The sequence below is a fragment of the Pristiophorus japonicus genome, chromosome 12 (assembly GCF_044704955.1).
Source record: "Pristiophorus japonicus isolate sPriJap1 chromosome 12, sPriJap1.hap1, whole genome shotgun sequence".
Classification (NCBI taxonomy): Eukaryota; Metazoa; Chordata; class Chondrichthyes; family Pristiophoridae; genus Pristiophorus; species Pristiophorus japonicus.
In genome coordinates, this window is record NC_091988.1 from 148,831,315 (window position 1) to 148,851,485 (window position 20,171).

At 41.9% G+C, this 20,171-nt stretch overlaps 1 protein-coding gene across 2 annotated transcripts in view; it reads right to left on the reverse strand.

Moving 5' to 3' along the window:
• The window catches only part of LOC139277503 (probable phospholipid-transporting ATPase IIA), a 174,355-nt gene that overhangs the window by 129,179 nt on the left and 25,005 nt on the right, over nt 1–20,171 (reverse strand). For both annotated transcript variants that reach the window (XM_070896037.1, XM_070896036.1), the window contains exons 2-4: nt 17,472–17,610; nt 13,070–13,183; nt 7,956–8,064 (exon numbers count right to left, since the gene is read on the reverse strand). In XM_070896037.1, the coding sequence (XP_070752138.1) occupies nt 7,956–8,064; nt 13,070–13,183; nt 17,472–17,610 (362 nt within the window). The remainder of the gene's footprint in view (nt 1–7,955; nt 8,065–13,069; nt 13,184–17,471; nt 17,611–20,171) is intronic.

Sequence of the window (20,171 nt, forward strand, 5' to 3'; positions counted from 1 at the left end):
TGACTGCACAACAATCTATCCACTAAGCCTCAGAATGACAGTTCCAGCACATCTTATACTGGATAGGACATCTTATTCCAATTGAACCCGAGGTGAAGCTTTAGTGTTTTACAATTGCTGCTAGCATCTGACTCCAGCACAGAAGATGCTCATTCTGCCCATAATAACCATCAATTATAACAAAGTTTCATTACATGATGGTCTTTTATTCTACATGAAATCGTTAAAAAAATTCAAGAGGCACAGGTGATTCCAGTCATATTATTTTAGGGTGATAGTTAATCATAAGCTCATCAGGTGACAATGTTTAGCTCCCTACTTTAGCTCCTGCCAATTTTGCCAAATCATTTCCAGACCTCTGCCAATGCAATCCGAGTTGGCCAATACAAGGTGTGCAAGAACAACTCAAGGGCAATACTCACTTTCTATGTGGGGAAGCACATAGCCTCTTCTCAATAGCAATCTGCATGTATTGGAGCTTTGTGGAGAAATATCCCTCCCAAGGACTACAGATATGCGAATCAGAAAATTAAGTAATCATTCAAAATTACATTGACATGCAAACCAGGAAGGCCCAAGTTCAATCCCTGGTCTATGCCAAGTTCACTGAACTCAGCTTGGTCTCAGAGAGAAAACTGTGTCCAGATATCCAGTTCCTGATTGCTATCGAGCAAGCCCTGTTGGAAATGCCAGTGCGTGGACACTGGATGGGAACAGGTTGGGACCTAGCTGTAATGTTTTACATAGTCGAGAGGTTGCCAACATTTGTTTGAGGCCTACGTAGAAATAGTGGCCACTTGTGAAAGCTACAGGGAAGTAACCAGCTCCAACAGGACCAATGAGGGGCTCAACATCATTTGCAGAAGAGTGGAGAGGAAAGAATTACAGTACAACAAACGTATTTACACAGGTTTTAAAACAACTTTCTGTCTGCATATCAAAAGGCTACATCATAACAATAAGGTTTTTTGACCATATTTTCAGTTTAAATAAAATAAGTCTCCTTCAATACAGACAAAATATGAGAAAGGTTTATATTGGCTCTTTTACATACTCAGCATGTATAGGATAACTTAAGTGAAAAGGATGTTGCCATTTTATTGACACAATGATAACACATCAATCAATGCAAGCATTTCTGGATTTTCAGCACATTTTGGTCTGAGGAAATTTTTGCAAGATGCTATGGAGCAGAACCTTCAGCCCAGCTGCAATAATAATCTGCAAAGTATTACATTTATTGCCAGGCAGGCAACCAGTTCAAGGAGGAAATTAGCAGAAATGACAAGGGTCACATTGACTTTATTACTTAAAATACACATTTATATCTCTTCCAGGATGCACTTCACATTACAGCTTCAGATTAATAATAACCAGCCCAGCTCATTGACAGTCCAGCACAAGAGCAGCAATTGCTAACACTTCCACTTGGCTCTTAGTGCTGTTAAATAGGAGCCTATTATATCATATACACTGTGATTCAGGCCAAATGTTTGGACAAAGCAACTAGGTTCAAAACAGCTTTCCTCTCTCCTTCCTCCAACTCCCAACAAATTTACTTATTCCGAGGGCCCAAGTTTGCTCAGGAGTTGCTGTTTTTTTGGAGTATCTTAAAAATCGCAATTCTGCCCATTTAATTTGCTCCAGTGTAAGTTAGTTAGGTTTTTTTTTTAAAGTTTAGTTTTTTTTTCCAAAACGGGACGTTACCAGCCTGTTTTGGCCATTTAAGCCAGTTTGGACAGCTAAAAGTTACTCCAAACTAATTTAGGCCAGCGTATGTGGCCACTTGTGGCTGCACAGAAAAACCTTGGAGAGTTAAGAAATCAGTGCAGGTAGCCAGAGATGGAGCGGTGGGGGGGGGGGGGGTGGGGGGGTGGAGGGAAGTGAGAGGACCTTGCAAAGCACTAAACACCTTCACAACAACATTAAAGAAGCATAAGTACATTTAAAGCACCAAGCACTAAACAAAGCACAAAAATAAGCATTCAATAACACATACAAAATACAAAGAAGCTGAGACGACCTGCACCTAGCACCAAGACTTACAAAGCACTAAACAACTAGATTAAAAATGAATTGGTAAACTAACAAATACATTATAGCAAGTACTGTAAATAAGAGTTTCAGCCAAACTATTTTACAGAATTCCTTTTGAAAGCAGATGAAGAGTGAACTTGAATGTAAATCAAACAGGAATTTAGGACCACATAATCAATCAATAAATAAATAAATAAATAATCAAATAAAAAAAATAGGAGTCCTACCTTCAGCGAAGCTTTACTGCAGAAAAACACTAGCAGCTGGGTACTGTTGCACAGTCTATAATAAGCTCTGCACACTCTGGCCGCCGATGAGAGAGCCCATTCGGCCAGGGGGAGGGGCGGCGTGCTTCGGGACCCTCCCACACAGCCTGCAGAGCACACGTAGAGATTCTGGGGGAAGAGGAGCTACTGCACATGCGCGCACACTCTAGCGCGCTCCGCCCCTCACTGCTTGTGCTGCGCCACGCCAAGGCTACGACGTTCCAAGAAGCAGGGAGAATACAGAGGTAAGTTTTCGCTGCCGTTTTTCGTGTACAAAGTCGGCGCACCGTTTTAACCGGAGGGGCAAACTTGGGCCCATAGTCTCTATCATTTAATAGCCAACCTGAGAGAAAAATATCTGGGTGACATAGGACATTATTCTACCAATGCATCATGTCAGAGTGGCAAAATGCAAGGTTCAACCCGATTCTTCACCTTGAGTCTCATCATTAACATGAGATCCATGCTCACAGGAAAGGAGAGGAATTAAAAAAATATATAAGGATACTTCAGGAGTATTTTTCGCCTACAATGTTCTCTCTCCTTTTGAAATCATCTCTTTTATATGGCAAACACTACACTACAAAATCCACACTACACAGATATCATTTACCTTGATAAGCATATTTTTTTAAAGGATGGGCTAGCTTCCCTAATGGTGTAGGTGGCAACAGTGGCAATGCCTGGTGTAGTACAGAAATCATACAGAACAGAAGCTCCCAGCTTCATCTGACAAAATCTGCAGACATGGGTCAGCTTCCATATGTAAGCCCAGTTCTAGCACCCCACCCCTTCACTGTCTTGGTACTGTCACACTGCTTGTTTGATATCCAATCTTTGATGAGTTACAATTTCCTCCAGCTAAACAATGGAAGACCAAAACCATCTTCTTCGGCCCCATAATAAATGTCATACCCTTGCCACCAAGTCGATCTGTCTCCCAGCTATTGCCTCAGGATAAATCAGACTGTTCACAAACTCATCATCCTATTTGACTCTTAGCAGAGACTCCAATCCTACATCCTTTCCATCACCAAGACTGTCTTCGCTCCTACATTAGTTCATCTGCTGCTGAAATCCACACCTCTTTTGTCACCTTCAGACTCAGTATCCCAAAGCTTTCCTGGCTAGCCTCCTTTCTTCCATCCTCCGTAATTCAGTCCATTCAAAACCCTGCCATTCCTATCCTATCCCACACCACCTCCTGCTTGCCCATTACCTCTTTCTCGCTGACCAATATTGGTTCTGAATCCCCAATACCTTAAATTTGTGTTTAAACCCCTCCATCCCATACCTATTTCTGTAACTTCCACCAGCTTATCCTACTCTCCATTCCTCGGACTCTAGCCTCTTTCTGCCCCAGCTTTGGGGGCTGCGCGTCCCGCTGGTCTGGAATTCCTTCACTAAACCCTTCTTTTAAGAGACATTTTAAAACCCACCTTTTTACCAAGCTTTCAGTCTCGCCTCCTAATATCTCCTTCTTTGGCCTTCTGCCTCGGTGAAGCGCCATGGAACATTTTTCTGCATTAAAGGCACTATATGAATGCAAGTTGTTGGTGATTTGAACAGAGTTTTCTGATCTTAGCCAGGAAACAGTTGGGACACTACGATTAACCTCTGTGCCCTGGGTATGGAGGGGGAAAAAGGCCCAGTCACGGTTATCACTCCTGAGAGTTTGCCAGCACTCACTATCTAGGCTCACACTTGAAGAATGGCCACTTGGGCAAGATATTAAAGGGCATTCCGCATGTGGGGAAATGTACGTCAGCAAATGTCGGCAGCTTCAGGAAAGATGGGGAGAAAGTGCCAAAAAATTACAATGGGCCTAAGTTTATTTGTGAATTCTCGAGCACTTTTTTCTTCGATGCCAAATGAAAAATTTGGAGATTCAACAATGAATTATGGTGAATGCCTTCTTCTCAAATAAGTGCTCAATCTGTTTGGTTCAAACTCACACGCCATCTCCTCATCAGGCTATATATAGAAAGGTAAGAGGAGAAGTGAAAAATAAAATAAGAGAGACAAAGAGAGGGTATGAGAATAGAACGGCAGCCAATATAAAAGGTGATCCAAATGTCTTCTATAGGCATATAAATAGTGAAAGGGCATTAAGAGGAGGGGTGGGGCCGATTAGGGTCCAAAAAGGAGACCTATGCATGGAGGCAGAGGTAATAAATGAGTACTTTGCATCGGCCTTCACCAAGGAAGAGAATGTTGCCATAGATAGTGAAATTAGAAAGGCTGGCTGTACTTAAAGTAGATAAATCCCCAGGAGCGGATGGGATGCATCCTAGGATGCCGAGGGAGTTGAGGGTGGAAATCGTGGAAGTACTGGCCATAATATTCCAATCTTCCATAGATACGGGACTGGTGCAAGAGGACTGGAGAATTGCAAATGTTACACCATTGTTCAAAAAAGGGTATATAGAGAAATCCAGCGACTATAGGCCAGTCAATTTAACCTTGGGAGTGGGGAAGCTTTAGAAACAGTAATCGGGGTCAAAATTAACAGTCACTTGGATAGGGGTGAATCAATTAAGGAAAGACATCACAGATTTGCTAAAGGCAAATCAACTTGGTTGAGTTTTTTGATGAGGTAACAGAGAGGGTTGATAAGGGTAATTCGGTTGATGTAGTGTACATGGATTTCAAAAAGGCATTCAACATAATGCCACGTGTTAGGCTTGCCATTAAAACTGAAGTCCATGCAATAAAAGGGACAGTGGCAGCCTGCATATGAAATTGGCTACGTGACAGTAGTGGTGAACGGTTGTTTTTCAGGCTGGAGGAAGGTATAAAGTGGTGTTTCCCAAGGGAAGATTCTAGGACCACTGCTTTTCTTGACATACATTAATTACTTGGATGTGGGTGTACAGGGCACAATTTCAAATTCTGCAGATGACACAAAACTTGGAAGTACAGTGAACAGTCAGGAGGAGAGTGATAGACTTCAGGGAAACAGACAGGCTGGTGAAATGGGCGGACATGTGGCAGATGAAATTTAATGCAGAAAAGTGTGGTGATGCATTTTGGCAGAAAGAATGAGAAGAGGACATATAAAGTAAATGGTACAACCCTAAAGGGAGTGCACAAACAGAGAAACCTGGGGGTATGTATGCACAAATCATTGAAGGTGGCAGGGCAGGTTGAGAAAGCAGTTAAAAAGGTTTATGGGATCCTGGGCTTCATAAATAGAGGTACCAAAAATGTGGAAATTATGACAAACCTGTATAAAACTCTGGTTTGGCCCCAACTGAATTATTGTGTCCAATTCTGAACACCACACTTTAGGAAAGATGTGAAGACCTTAGAGAAGGTGCAGAAAAGATTTAAGAGAATGATTCATGGAATGAGGGACTTCAGTTGTGTTGATAGACTGGAGAAGCTGGATTGTTCTCCTTGGCGCAGAGAAGATTGAGAAGAGATTTGATAGAGGTGTTCAAAATCATGAGGGTTCTGGAAGTGTAAATAGAGAGAAACTGTTCCCATTGACAGAAGGGTTGAGAACCAGAGGACACAGATTTAAGGTGATTGGCAAAAGAACCAAAGGCAACACAAGACAAAACCTTTTTACGCAGCGAGTGGTCAAGATCTGGAATGCACTGCCTGAAAGGGTGGTGGAGGCAGACTCAAAAGGGAGTTGGATAAGTGTCTGAAGGAAAAAATGTGTAGTGCTACAGGGAAAGGACAGGGGAGTACCATTAGCGGAGAGTCAGTACAGGCCCGATGGGCTGAATGGCCTCCTTCCATGCTGTAACCATTCTATGACTCTATGATCTCCACAAGTGAAGTATTTTTCTCCAAATGTCCACTTTTCTCAAGGCACCAACTCCTGGTGCACGATTCCTTGGTTATTATCTCACCAAGTGCCCATTCTTCATGTGTGAGCATAGACGGGGAGTGTCACTCGGCTATTTGCCCAAGGAGGGTGTCACAGCTATTTGATTATAGAGGGCATCACATCGAGGTACAATCCTGTCTTCACTCAATATCCATACATGCACACTTCCCAACAAGAGTCACTGGGCAGTAAGACTGAGCAGGAAATCTGATGACTTTTTCTCCTTCATATCCAAGGAGTGCCAAGGTCAATTGTAGCACCTCCATTGTCATCCAGCGGCAATAAGCTAACTCAGCATAGACGAGAGCCAGAGCTGGAACCTTTCTGGTGTGGCTCAGTTCCACAATGAATTACAAACTGAGCAATCCTAAAGGAGTCCTTGGGGTTAATCCTAACTTTAGGCGACAGTGTAGAATGGGCCTCCCATTATACAGCTTTCCTGATTTTTGTTTCCATTGACTTTAATGGAAGCAAAAAATGGGAGAGATGTGTAACGGGCAGCCGATCTGATATTGCCCATTATACAAGTTAATATTACCCCTGTTACCACAGATTCAAGTAACGGCCACTGTTGTTGACTAAGATCCAGGATGTTTTACTCACCACTTTCCCCTCCCCCCAAGCTAGTATAAATACTTGCACTGAGCAATGGGGATGTTCAGCAAATGTGTTGAACCAGCCACCTCAAAAGATTTTCCCAAAGATTAATAGATAAAAACTGTACTTTTAGAAGTATGATTTGAGTACATCATCACTCTTGTCAGGTATTCAGAGAACAACATTTTAGTTCTATAATAATGATTTGGTGGGAAATTGGCCTAATCTTACGAGGAATCAGTTTCAAACCCCTTTAAGAAGGCAGAAATAGAAATATACTTTCCAAGAACGGTGCAAATTAGTAAAAACAGATTGTGCTCAGTGCGCTAACCCAACCTTGCACCCCATTTCAGATTGGATTAGTTCCACAACATTGAGATTTCATGGCACTGTTATGGCCATCAGTCAGGGTTAAACACAGCAGCGATCTCGTAAAAAATGAGGTCAGCTCTGAGCCCTGTCAGCACTGTATATCTTTCCATGTGTTTGCTCATTTGTTCAAACTCTTAAACATCTCTGCAGGTCTCCTCAATCCACACACACAATCCTTTTTATAGGTTACAAAAAGGCGGGAATTCAATCAGAGAATGAACAGACAATTTTATAAAAAACAAGAACAGAAACTCTCGAGTCTCCAACTCCTACCGTGAGGTTCACAACAAAATTACTAATACAGTAATTAATTCAGTGAAACTGTATCTGTGCTACTTTACATATTGACCCATTGTTTACAGTGCATCAGTTCTGTGCTACTGGTAATATTTCAAATATTTTACTCTATATTTAATTCCGTTTTTAAAATAACTGTTTCCTATACACTATAGGCTTCTGTTCCGCTCAGTGTTGAGGGCAAAAGGCATAAAAATCACTTCACAATATATAGGGGCTGGGGATAGAAGATTCCACATTCACTTCAAAATCTTCCATTAAAAGGAGATTTAAAGCAATAAACCTAAACTAAGTCTGGATTTAATAGCAGTTTTTTTAAAAACCAAACCACTTTTGCTATGCAAATGACAAATGCATCATAAATCTCCAGGAGTGCTCCAAATGGGGGTTCTGTCACAACGCCTGTATAGCACTGCAGAAACAGAACATATGCTCTCCCAGAGCAGATCCTTTGATTTTAAATGTTGTTCAATTTAGTTAAATCCTACTGTTTTAGCAGCTGGCAACAGGATACAAGAAGCAGGAGCAGGGCCTTAGGTACTGACCTCTGGCTGTGAGCTTGCTGTAGATCTGGGAGTTCACTTCTTTGTCTCGGACATAACATCTGAGCTCCTCCGCTGCCTCGCGGATGACCGTCACTGCCAAGACAAAACCCTGCAAGCCAAAAATAAAATGAAAGTCAATACTTTTAGGACTGATAAACCATTTGATTATCATACTCTGTTCTCACTAAAATACAGCCCAAAAGAGCAGAGCATTTAATAAATTGAAATGAGGTACACGCTATAGTGATTGCCTCATGCCAACATAAGATCGAAACAGCAACGTCCAGCAGCCTTGCAATAGCAGTAGAGGATGGACAGCTGTATTTTGAGGGCAGATGCATCATAATTTATCAGTGCAAACTAAACACATCTATACCGTACCTGACCCAAGCACAGAGCTCCACTGTAATGAACTATATAGCCCTTATTGGAGTATTTTGGTGTTCAGAAGCCAAAGTCTCTTTTGAAAAACTGTTTTGAAACTCTTCTGATGGCCAGTACCCATGCAGACTAGACGATCCCAGGTTCAATTCCTGACCGATACTGATCTCAGCTGGAGCAGTAGTTAGTGTTATAATTGGCCGCAGCAACTGAGGCCAGGGAGGGAGGAAAGAAACATCCTGCCAGGTTTCTCATTCCTGCTTACTATCGAATGGCCTCTGCGCAGATGTCGAAATTGGGTGGAAACTGGTCAGACTCAGCTGTGATGCTTCCATAGTTGAATAACCTGCCAATTCTCACCATTTAGGCTCATGCAAAAAATGAGCGCTTGGAAACAGTACTGAAGGGTTGCTGACAACACTGAAATTGTACCTCAGTAACAACCAGCAGCAGCTAGAGAGAAAGGGAGGGCAGATAATGAAAGGAAATTGGAAGAGGAATAGAAAACTCCCAAAAATGTTGTAAACAAAAGAGCATGAATTTTCTGTCAGCATCCTTGATTTTGCTGAGCTAAAAAGGAAGGGGAAACTTGAATTCACTGAAGCAGTTGGATGCTGTGATGAAGGGACTGAAAGACCGATCTTGGTTGCTAAACGAAGATGCGGCAAATAGCCATCCTCATCTGTATCTATATGCTCCTGTGATAGACACACTACATTTGTCTTCAGTGTCCCTAAAGTATGGATAAGAAAACCAACCAGAAATCCTACTGCATAAGGTAAATGTGTTAAGACAGGATCGAGTTTGGCTGTGATATTCTTTTTCCAGATGAATTGTCTAACAGTACTCAATTCTCTGAGCTTAAACATGAATAATGACCATAAGGACCCATCTGCCCCACATGAAGCAGCACCTCCAGGAGAGAAAGATGGAGGGGAAAAAATATATTAAAAATTCCACTTTTCCTGGTGCAGATACAGATCAATGGCTGTATGCTGCAATGCTGCACATGTACAACATTGAACTCTGAGCTTTATATGTAAATTGTGCTTCTGTGCCTGGTAGGAATCAAGAGATAAAGAGCTGAGCTCTACACTGTGTTGTGTGGGTGTGTTCACTGCATTGCTCCTCATATGGGCCTCCATTGGAGAGTTGGATTCTAATCCAGAATGGCACACACAAATTTCAATCCTGCCCTGAACTACTTAACTCTATTCCAACCCTGACTGATCATGTTCCGTCAATTCTCAGCTAGTGGATGGAACACAGATTCTCAGGGATGGAGACACTTAAAATACCAGTCTGCCCCATCTCACATTCATCAACCAGCCAGAGAATACCCACATGACTATCAGCAGCCTTGACTATTTGCCCTCTCAGCTGGAGAACAGCAGCTAGTGCCACTGTAACTGAACAGAAACAGCAAGGAAATACAAATGTAGTTTGAAACAACAAAAGGGTTAGTTAACTGGCTCAGGGAGACTACTAGAGCTATGCGAACAAGGAAACAAATAAGTTAACTCTGCGGAATTTGCACACTAGTGAGTTTGCCTGCCTCCAGCACACTGCTCCACCCTTTCATTAAAATTCTTTATAATAGTGCAGGTGTAGCTAAACACATTTTTAAAAACACACATCTACATCCTCCGCCGATATTTTAGTGAAAACCAAAACAAATGATTAGGGCTCCGATATTCTGCTTTTACAGAGTTGGGGCATATCGTCAGCAGAACATCCACCCACCACAAAGATGAATGCCTGATTCCACATGATTTTCTGGCCTCAGGGTCATTAGCATAATTATGGCAGGTTCTCCAATTTTAGCCAGGGTGCCAGTCTGGAGAGGACACAGCGTTCTTTTGCCAGTGGAAGATGCACTTTAAAATTGTTGGCAGGTAAGCGCACAAAGCGCTACAGGCTTTTGGGTCATTTAAATTGCCCCTCTGCTGCCCATAGCAATGCCGGACGTCAGGGAGGAACAGACTTCCTAAGCATCCAGCATGGTGCAAAAGATAGAAAATATGCCCGGTGATGAACTTTCATCATTTCAGTATGCCCACTGTGGAAAGTTTCCCCGCCCCGTTTCCTATCTCTCCCATCAGTTCCGCCAAAACACTGGCCGAGGGCAGGCAGGAAATACCAGCAGCCTAGAAGTGATTGATAGTAGATCATTGACTCTATTCAAAATATCATCTCTGCACTTCCTGAAATCTCCTTATACTGCACTGCCAAAGCTATATGATGGCATTGTCCTCAAACAGTCTCTGGTTGTATTATATATGAATTGTATTTTCTGGAGATTCAGGAGGTTTCTGGTTCCTTTCATGTAAAATAAATACTTCACCTTTTCCTGTCAGAAAACGAACCATCTTCCCTCATCACCAGCACTGGCTTGTCAATATTAAAACTTTGTTCCCAAGTGCTGCAACTCAACTACTCACCACTGTTACCAACTGAGGCACTGGGGAGCTACATTTGTTACTTTAACTCTTTCGTTTTGGGTGGGGGAGGGAGAAAGGGAATTGTTCAAACGTGAGTGGTTATATCATTGCACCTATGGTTTTTAATTCTGCTCCGTTAATTCTCCTGATGAAGTTAACAAATTGGGACGAGAGCACGAAAGGAGGGAGAAGGAAAAATGCAAGCGGCTGACCATCTTCAAAAAACATATATCTACCAATCAAAAATCAACAATGCAGCTCTAAGTAAGCTAATTACATTCCTTCCCAGGAACTAGAATTGCTTTGAAAAAATATTAAACTGTAGCTTAGGTAACAAATCAGATAATCTTCTGAGGAAATTATCTCCATAGGTAAAAGTTATAACGTAAACTTCTGACGGTGGGTTCAGCATAGATTTCAAACCTTGTTACCTTCTCTACTCTCCTGAAGGAACCGACTCTTTGTTGGAACACACTTTCATGGGGGCTGGCAACCCATCTATATCTCAGGCAAGTGGCCATTATTCACGTGTGAGCCAACAGTTAGCATCAGCAGGATATTGAACTATAGAGGTGTCACAACCAACCTCATTGATCAGCAGACATCCATACACACATGTGCGGGAACATGGAAATGTTCCACCGGTGGTCACTGAAATGCAATCAGCAGCCTACCACTGACTTTGTCTGGTCCCTAACCTCAGGACCTTAAGGTCAATTGTGCGGCTCCACTGGAGATCAGCTAACTCAGCATGTACTTGGGGTTGCACATGGATCAGCAGGACTCGGAACCACACAAAGCAGTGCCATCGGGCCAACTCCAGCAGCCTCGAACTTTGAATATCAATATGGGGAACACAAGGCATCACATTATCTTGAGCATGTGCCATAATAGATTTTAAATAAAGGCTTTGTTTAAAGACTCCCCCCAACAGGTTGAATGTCTGTTACTACATGAATTTGCCTCAGCACATTGCATGCAGCTGTTTGCATACAGTCTGTTCCAAGAGTGAAGGCTCATGACATTTCCACAACAGGACTTCAAGCTATTTAGAGAGTTAAACTAGCCAATCTAGTCACTTTCAGTCATACCTAAAACAGGACTCTTTCGAAACCTGGCCCTATCTGCATCTGTAATCATTGCAAAGGACTTGCGTAAAGCTGATGCAAGACTGGTGTTACAAAAATTAAACCACACAATCATACACTAAATTGCTACAGTAATTATAGAATGAAGTCTTTGGTCTGGTAAAGTGCCAAGCATCTGTTTAAAAAATCCACTCAGAAACCTAAATGCCATTTTGTTGTGCAGAGACAGAACTGGACCTTTGGCTAGGAAACAATTGGAACTCTGTAGGATAAACTAGCACTTTTGCAATTTATGTCTATATTTTTAGAAAATGTTTTGAAAAAGTATGACAAAGAGAGTTTGAAAAATCTAAGACACTGAGAAACAGCTCGGCAGAAAGCATATCCATATGGCTGTACTAACAACAAGATCAGCCAACTGATTGTTCCACTGCTAATTGTGCAGAGCCTCCTCTCCATAAAGTTAATGTCAACTAATAAGATGTATTTGGCAAACAAACCAGCCCAACAAAACTCCAGAGTCCAGCTGTTCTGGTAAAAGTGCATCCTAACCATTTGATACATGCACGATAAATACTGAATGGATTAACCCTCGAAAGCAGGAACTCACATTGTAGTTAATAGAAGGGCATTATACACAGTCATGATAATGACCCACATTCAGCGTGTGGAAACGCACCTTGGCATAAGGTTAGTGCTTAGCAGGGGATGGGGGACTTGGTCTGAGCCAGCCACTGTTGTGGGAAGGGGAAGAGAAGCCCAGGGCAGGGGAGGCCTAAAATTCCTTCCTTGTGGAGCCTGAAGAAACAGTCCTGCCACTCCTGGCCAACAAGGAAACCTTCATAAACGAAACAATATTACTTATCTAGGCTTCTTCTGGCCCTATGGCCTTCCAACGCTAACTTCCTCGGGTGCAATGGATACTATGTCATCAGACCCTGACTTTTGCATCTCAATCGACAGCCCAACCTGCCTGGACAGGGGTATTATGTTGTCCAAACTGTGACTGTTAAAAAAGCACGTGGCGCGAATGAATACGCAAGTAGCACGGTGTCGTAGTTTGAACCACCCACGTGCCTCATTCTTTTCAAGCACTAGGGTTAAAATTAGGCTCGTGTATCTACAGTATTCACTGGGGACAATATTTAGCCTCAAACAACTGCTACTTCGACCTTCGGACCATTATAATGAAGTGAAGACTTACCAAAGGAGCCCAGTATGTGTACAGGGCACCAAGTCGCAAATCTGGTACAAACTGGGAACACGCCAACAGCAGGAAGTACAGATTAAAGAAATACTTAAACTGGTTAAATAGAACCTGAAAGAGAGAAAGAATGCATTAAATTCTAAGTGAAAACCCAACTTGAAATATTGAAGACGGCAGGTTGATTTCAAACAATGAACATTTACAAAATTGTTTTAAAGTAATTGGTTTGAGAAATTCTCTGCAACTCCCTGGGCCCCCACCTCCCCCAAAACAATCCTTCATTAATAATAACACTTTGAGCGAGTATTGAAACGGTAAGACACTATACCCTGGATGGAGTGAACAAGAATACGATGAGGAGTAGAGTTTCTGCTTTGGGTGCAATTGGAAAACTAAGCACAAATTGCGCTTGAAATTGCATTTGTTTTCAAAGTAAAGTTATGATTCAAGTTTCCGCCAAACTCTTTTGCATAATCACAATCATAAAATCTTCCATGAACCAGCGCAATCGGGCAGTGTAATACAACGCAATTGGGGGCTTTTCTTCCTTGCATTAAAAAATATTCATTGATATATTTAAGAGTAGTAACTTGGTGCAGTTTTATTAATACAGCTGAACAGGGTGGCTGGTCCACCTGTGAGTAACCCGATTTTAAAATCACTGAAAATAACTTTAAAAAACTATACAGAACCATTTACTAGTTTTCATTGGCGTACACTAGTCAGTTTCTTAGTAAGTTAAATATTCTTTTATAACGTGCCTTTGCACCTAAAAACACAAGCTTAATTTGAAGAGCTTTATCGAACGGTCCCAAACAACGGAAAGTCACCATGCTCATTAATGCAGTCTGTGGGCGAGGTTGGCTCCCAACGCAATGTTTTTTTAAACCAGATTTACACTCGACATAACTTGCGCTTAAAATTTCTTGATCGGTTAGACTGGTTTGGCAATTTCAGACAAATTGCACGGGTAAAACCAGCACAAACTAGGGAAATGGTGCTCGAAATCATGAGAGTGCAGCTGCACCAGCCTAGAATTACCCTCTGAACTGTAGGGCTACATTACAGCCAGGAATTACATTTTTCTGAACATATGTTTATAAAGAACACATATCAGGAACTGGTGGTTTGCATATTGACACTGTGCAGGTACATATCGGTTATGGAGGCAACACAAGAGGTTTATTTTACATAAGCCACTATCCATGTGTATTGTATGTATAAAAAGAAATTCAATTTCCAATTTTTTTCTGGTTATTTGTAAAAATTTTAATTAATTGATTTTCCAATTTTTACTTCACATTAGTTTGAAACATGAAGATTTTTTTTCTTCTGTCAATTTTCTCCTCTCCTCCCTTGATGGTCTTGGCTCATTGACTGATAACTTATGGAACCATACTCCAGCACACACTCAAGTTATTCATTTTACACAGGCGGATAGCGACACAGAGGCCTGGATTTTAGCTCGGAGGAGAGTTCCATGCTGGGGGAGACTGTTGTAAAGTCAGGAAACCTGGAAAAACAGGTTTCCCGAATGTCCTGCAGTTTTTAAACGACAGGGCTCCTTTACAATTTTTCCTGTTGGGTTCCTACCCACAGGCAGCCTGCCTGACTGAGGCCTTTCGGGTGGGAATCCTGCTTCACAAGGTCGAAGCAGAGGAGGAGATCAGGTAGGTGTAACGGTGGCGTCCCGATCACATGGGGGGTTGCGGGGGGGGGGGTGAGGAAACAGATGGTGGTCGGGGGAGGGAGAGCAGACAGATCCAGCCCACGAGTTAAAAATAGTGACTTAAAATGAAGCCTTATTATTATTATATTTAAATGGCCGACCCACTTCCCACACACGTATTGGTTGTCCACCCCTCATCCCGCCTCTGTTAAAACCAGAAGTAGGCGGGTTGGGCTCTTGTTTCAGATTTAAAAAAAAAATAATTTTAACCTCTGACCCGAAACCAACCCATCTATTTTTGAGAGTTAAGATTTTCAGCCCTGAATGTCAGCAGGTTGTGGAGTGGACACCCAAGCTCTATCACATCTTCAGACCAGCAGGGACAGAGATCAGGAGATGGATCCAGAGCCAATTTTATGATCTAGAAAAAAAAGGGCCATAGGTACAAGACTAAATATAAGAGATTTAGAACAGAGATCTGTAGCAACATCTTTATGCAGGAGGTGTGAGGATGTGGAATTCACTTTCAGGGTTCGTGGTAGAGGCAGAAACTATGTCAATGTTCAAAATTAGATTGGGGAGGTGAATGAAGAAAGGGGGTTGAAGGGATTTGGAAATGGGGTGGGTCAATAGAATTAGGACTATTTGCTCGCATGAAGGGTGAACACCGACACAGACTGGTTGGGCTGTATGGGCTGTTTCTGTGTTGTGACTTCTAAGTGGACCTTATTATCACGGCCAGTTCGGATATGCCCTAACAGGCAATTTTATACCACTATATTAGGCAATGCCAGCTCCAGTTGTATAAGAGGTTGATGACATAGCAAGATATCCAGTGAAAGAAGATATCAAAATAAACAGGTTGAGATAGGAGCTGAACTAAAAATGAAATAAAGCAAAATGCAAACAAGAGACAGACAGTGAACGAAGAAAAGCAAAAAGGACTAATTCAACATTCAGGATATAAATGAGCTTCAGCTAGATTAAAAGGTCAGGGTAACTGTGGAAAAACAAAGGTGAATGTGCCAACTCTCCTCAAATTTCCAGTTTTGTGTTCTATTGAGGCAAGCCACTGTTGAAAATGCAACACAATTTTTTTTAAACTGTCTGTTCCAATATAGACCAACATGTGCTGTATTGCTGCATTCAAAAACAACAAATTACAGGTGCTATATCATTGCAATGTAGAAAAATATCCCAAGGGGCTTCACAAAGGTGTAACCAGAAAAAAACCCAATGTGAAACATTTCCGATAATGCATAGAGAAAAAGTTGGATTTTAAGTCAATGCATCTTTAAATTACATGAAGTGGGCACTATTATAAATTATATGTTGGGATATAAATATGTTCCAACTAAGGTTTTTTTTAAAAAATGTATTAGCAACTCCTTCATTCTTTACGAATGGATCTGCAGACATGTTACCTCCAAACAACAGGAGCCTCAGGAGAAACACCTGAAAATGAGATCTCCCATTGAAATTATGAAACAAAAAATCCCACAGGAGAATCCGTTAAAATGAATGAATGCATTTCGGAATCACCCAATGACTGTTCCTTATACACGTTAAAGGTTCTGAGCTTGTCTCAATAATCCACTCAAAAGGTGAATGGAACAAGAGAGCTGTGGGAAAATTGCACAAGCCACAGACTCTGCTGTCACATCTTTCCAACAGTCAGTGTTTGACCCTGGGGAACCTCCAGCTAAAACACTGACCTTTGGAAATGTCCAGCTGAAAATCCAGTCTATGTGTGAATGCAAATGATTTTAGCACTTTGATAATAAAAAACCCTGCCATTGGGGCCCATCAAGCCAACAGCTGCTATCTGACAATGCAACCTGTCCATATCCACTATTAAATAATAGATTTGACACTGTCCACAAATGAGTTAGATCCTTTTGTCTTTGAGAAACCTAGATGAAGGGTGAAAGCCCACAACCCAGAATGCCATCCAGGTTGGAATGGGTCGAAAATAAGATGAGAAAGCCAGTTGTAGTAGATCCTTTCTAAAGAGTAACACACCAATCAAATAAAGTAATATTCAGTTTATTTTATGCAGCCTTATCCTGATCCAGAAAGTTTATTTTGCTCGTTTCAGTGAAGGAAGAAAAACAAAGTATTGGGCTCCAGCATACTGTGCTGCAAGCTGATAGGACAAAGATGGTATCCACCAGAGGCTCTCAATCTTATCACTGCCTTTGGATATCTTTGCGCTTCTCAACAGGTGAAGGAAGCATACAAGTCATCTGAAGGTCCTTTCATCCACCTGTCAATGACTAACTGAAGGTGATGCACTGGTAGAAGCCTGGAAACAGGTCGCTCATTAGCCCTCTTGGCCAGGGAATGTAGTGGGACTTATGGAGATCCAAAGAAGGGTGTGGGAAATGTAACAAAATTAGTTATTTTTACACCAAATTAGGAAAAACATTCAATAGTCTTTTCTTCTGAATAAAACTAGGAGCTCCTAGAAAATTGGAGTAGGCTCATTTAGCCAAAGTAGATTTTGCATGAGCTGAATTGCCTGATGCATACAAATTATCAGCAGAATAATAGACATATGTACACGCTTGCACACATGCATGTGTACACACGCAATCCAAAACAAGCACATGGGTAAACAAATCAAACTCAAAGAAAACAATACACATGCTTCTTTAGGTGGGCCTTTGAACACTTTCAATGATTACAGTCCACAATTCATATAGTTAATGAGATTCATCAAGCACCTACCCCAGGAAGAAAAGTGAAGAAGTTGTATTTCTGATTATTGATAACATTTCGAGGGTATTTCTGTTCTCGCTTCTCTGGATGTCCAAGCCACACTGTACGAGGTTTGAAATCCCTTCCTCTACAGCACCAACCACAGCACCTTTAGAAAGGAGATACACATATATTTAGAGCATGTACTGGATAAAGAAAACACTGGTACATAAGAACACAAGAACATAAGAAATAAGAGCAGGAGTAGGCCATACGGCCCCTCAAGCCTGCTCCACCATTTAACAGGATCATGGCTGATCCGATCATGGACTCAGACCCACTCCCCATAACTCCTTATTCCTTGGTCGGTAAAGAAATTGTCTATCTCCATCTTAAATTTATTCAATGACCCAGCTTCCACTGCTCTCGGAGGCAGCAAATTCCACAGATTTACAACCCTCAAAGAAGAATTTCCTCCTCATCTCAGTTTTAAATGGGCGGCTCCTTATTCTAAGATTATGGCCCCTAGTTCTAGTCTCCCCTATCAGTGGAAACATCCTCTCTGCAACCATCTTGTCAAGCCCCCTCATAATATTATATGTTTCGAGAAGATCACCTCTCATTCTTCTGAATTCCAATGAGTAGAGGCCCAACCTACTCAACCTTTCCTCATAAGTCAACCCCCTCATCTCCGGAATCAACCTAGTGAACCTTCTCTGAACTGCCGCCAAAGCAAGTATATCCTTTCTTACATATGGAAACCAAAAATGCAAGCAGTGGCTTCACCCTGTACAACTGTAGCAAGGCTTCCCTGCTTTTATACTCCATCCCCTTTGCAATAAAGGCCAAGATACCATTGGCCTTCCTGATCACTTGCTGTACCTGCATACTAACATTTTGTGTTTTGTGCACCAGGACACCCAGGTCCCGCTGTACTGCAGCACTTTTGCAATTTTTCTCGATTTAAATAATAACTTTCTCTTGGGATAACCTCATATTTTCCCATATAAAGGGCCCCAAGTTTGCCCCTCCGGTTAAAACGGCGCACCTACCTGAGGCGCGCCGACTTTGCACACGAAATGCGGCGGCGAAAACGTACCTTGGTATTTTCCCTGCTCCTTGGAACATCGTAGGCCTTGGCGTGGCGCAGCACAAGCAGTGGGGGGGGGGGGCGGAGCCAGGTCCCGCCGCTGAAAACAGTGCTGGGACCTCTGCACGTGTGCGCTAGAGTGTATGTGCATGTGCAGTAACTCTTCGCCCCCAGAATCTCTGCGTGTGTTCTGCAGGCTGTGTGGGAGGAGCCCGAAGCACGATGCCCCCTAGCCCTGGCCAAATGGGCTTCCTCATCGGTGGCCAGAGTGTGCAGAACTTGCTATAGACTCTGTGCAACAGTACCCAGCTGCTAGTGCTTTTCTGCAGTAAAGCTTTGCTGAAGGTAGGACTTCTATTTTTTATTTGTTTATTTATTTATTTTTTTTAAATGTATTGATTGATTCTGTGGTCCTAAATCCTTGTTTGATTTATATTCAAGTTTACTCTTCATCTGCTTTCAAAAGGAATTCTGTAAAATAGTTTGGCTGAAACTCTTATTTACAGGACTTGCTATAATCTATTTGCTAGTTTACCAATCCATTTTTAATCCAGTTGTTTAGTGCTTTGTAAGTCTTGGTGCTAGCTGCAGGTTCTCTCAGCTTCCTTGTATTTTGTATGTGTTTTTGAATGCTTATTTTTGTGCTTTGTTTAGTGCTTGGTGCTTTAAATGTACTAATGCTTCTTTTTAATGTTGTTGTGAAGGTGTTTAGTGCTTTGCAAGGTCATCTTACTTCCCTTCTTCCCACCCCCCCCCCCCCCTTCTCCCCTCCTATCTCTGGCTACCTGCGCTGATTTCTTAGCTCACTGCAAGGTTTATCTGTGCGGCCACAAGTGGCCACATATGCTGGCCTAAGTTAGTTTGAAGTAACTGTTAGCTGTCTAAACTTGCTTAAATGGCCAAAACAGGCATAAGTGGCTGGTAACGCCCCTTTTGAAAAAAAAACTACTTAAAAAAAACCTAACTAACTCACTTACACTGGAGCAAATTAAATGGGCAGAATTGCGATTTTTAAGATACTCCAAAAAACTCTAGTTACTCAAAAAAAAATGGAGTAATTCCTGGGTAAACTTGGGCCCATACATCGGCCAAATTTTTTCCCACTCACTTAGCCTGTCTATGTCCTTTTGCAGGTTTTTTGTGTCCCCCTCACACATTGCTTTTTCTCCCATCTTTGCTTCATCAACAAACCTGGCTACGTTACACTCTGACTCGGTCCCTTCTTCCAAATCGTTAATATAGATTGTAAAGGGAGGACTTATTTTTCAGTGGAGTTACTGCTTCATTTTACATGAGATCATATACTGTCTCATTCATCTCCTGGTCAGGGACTGTTGGGGGCTTAAGGAGATCAGTGCAGGTGAAGTATAAATAACAATTTTGCAGCAAGTTAGAATTATCATTATGTGTAGCTTTTCCACTGAATAAAACAGTGAGGTCCCAGGACTGTTGATGGGCAAATTTTCTGGATTTAATGCTCAAAGTAGATTTTGCAGGAAATGAACTGGCTAAACAAGTTATTTTACACCTTTCTGGTTCTTAAATCCCTTAGGAAAGTCACACTTTATGAACAACAGCCTTTGCTGGGCAAGTTACTGCTTGCTGAATCACTCACGTATACAATCATTATAAAGTGTTAG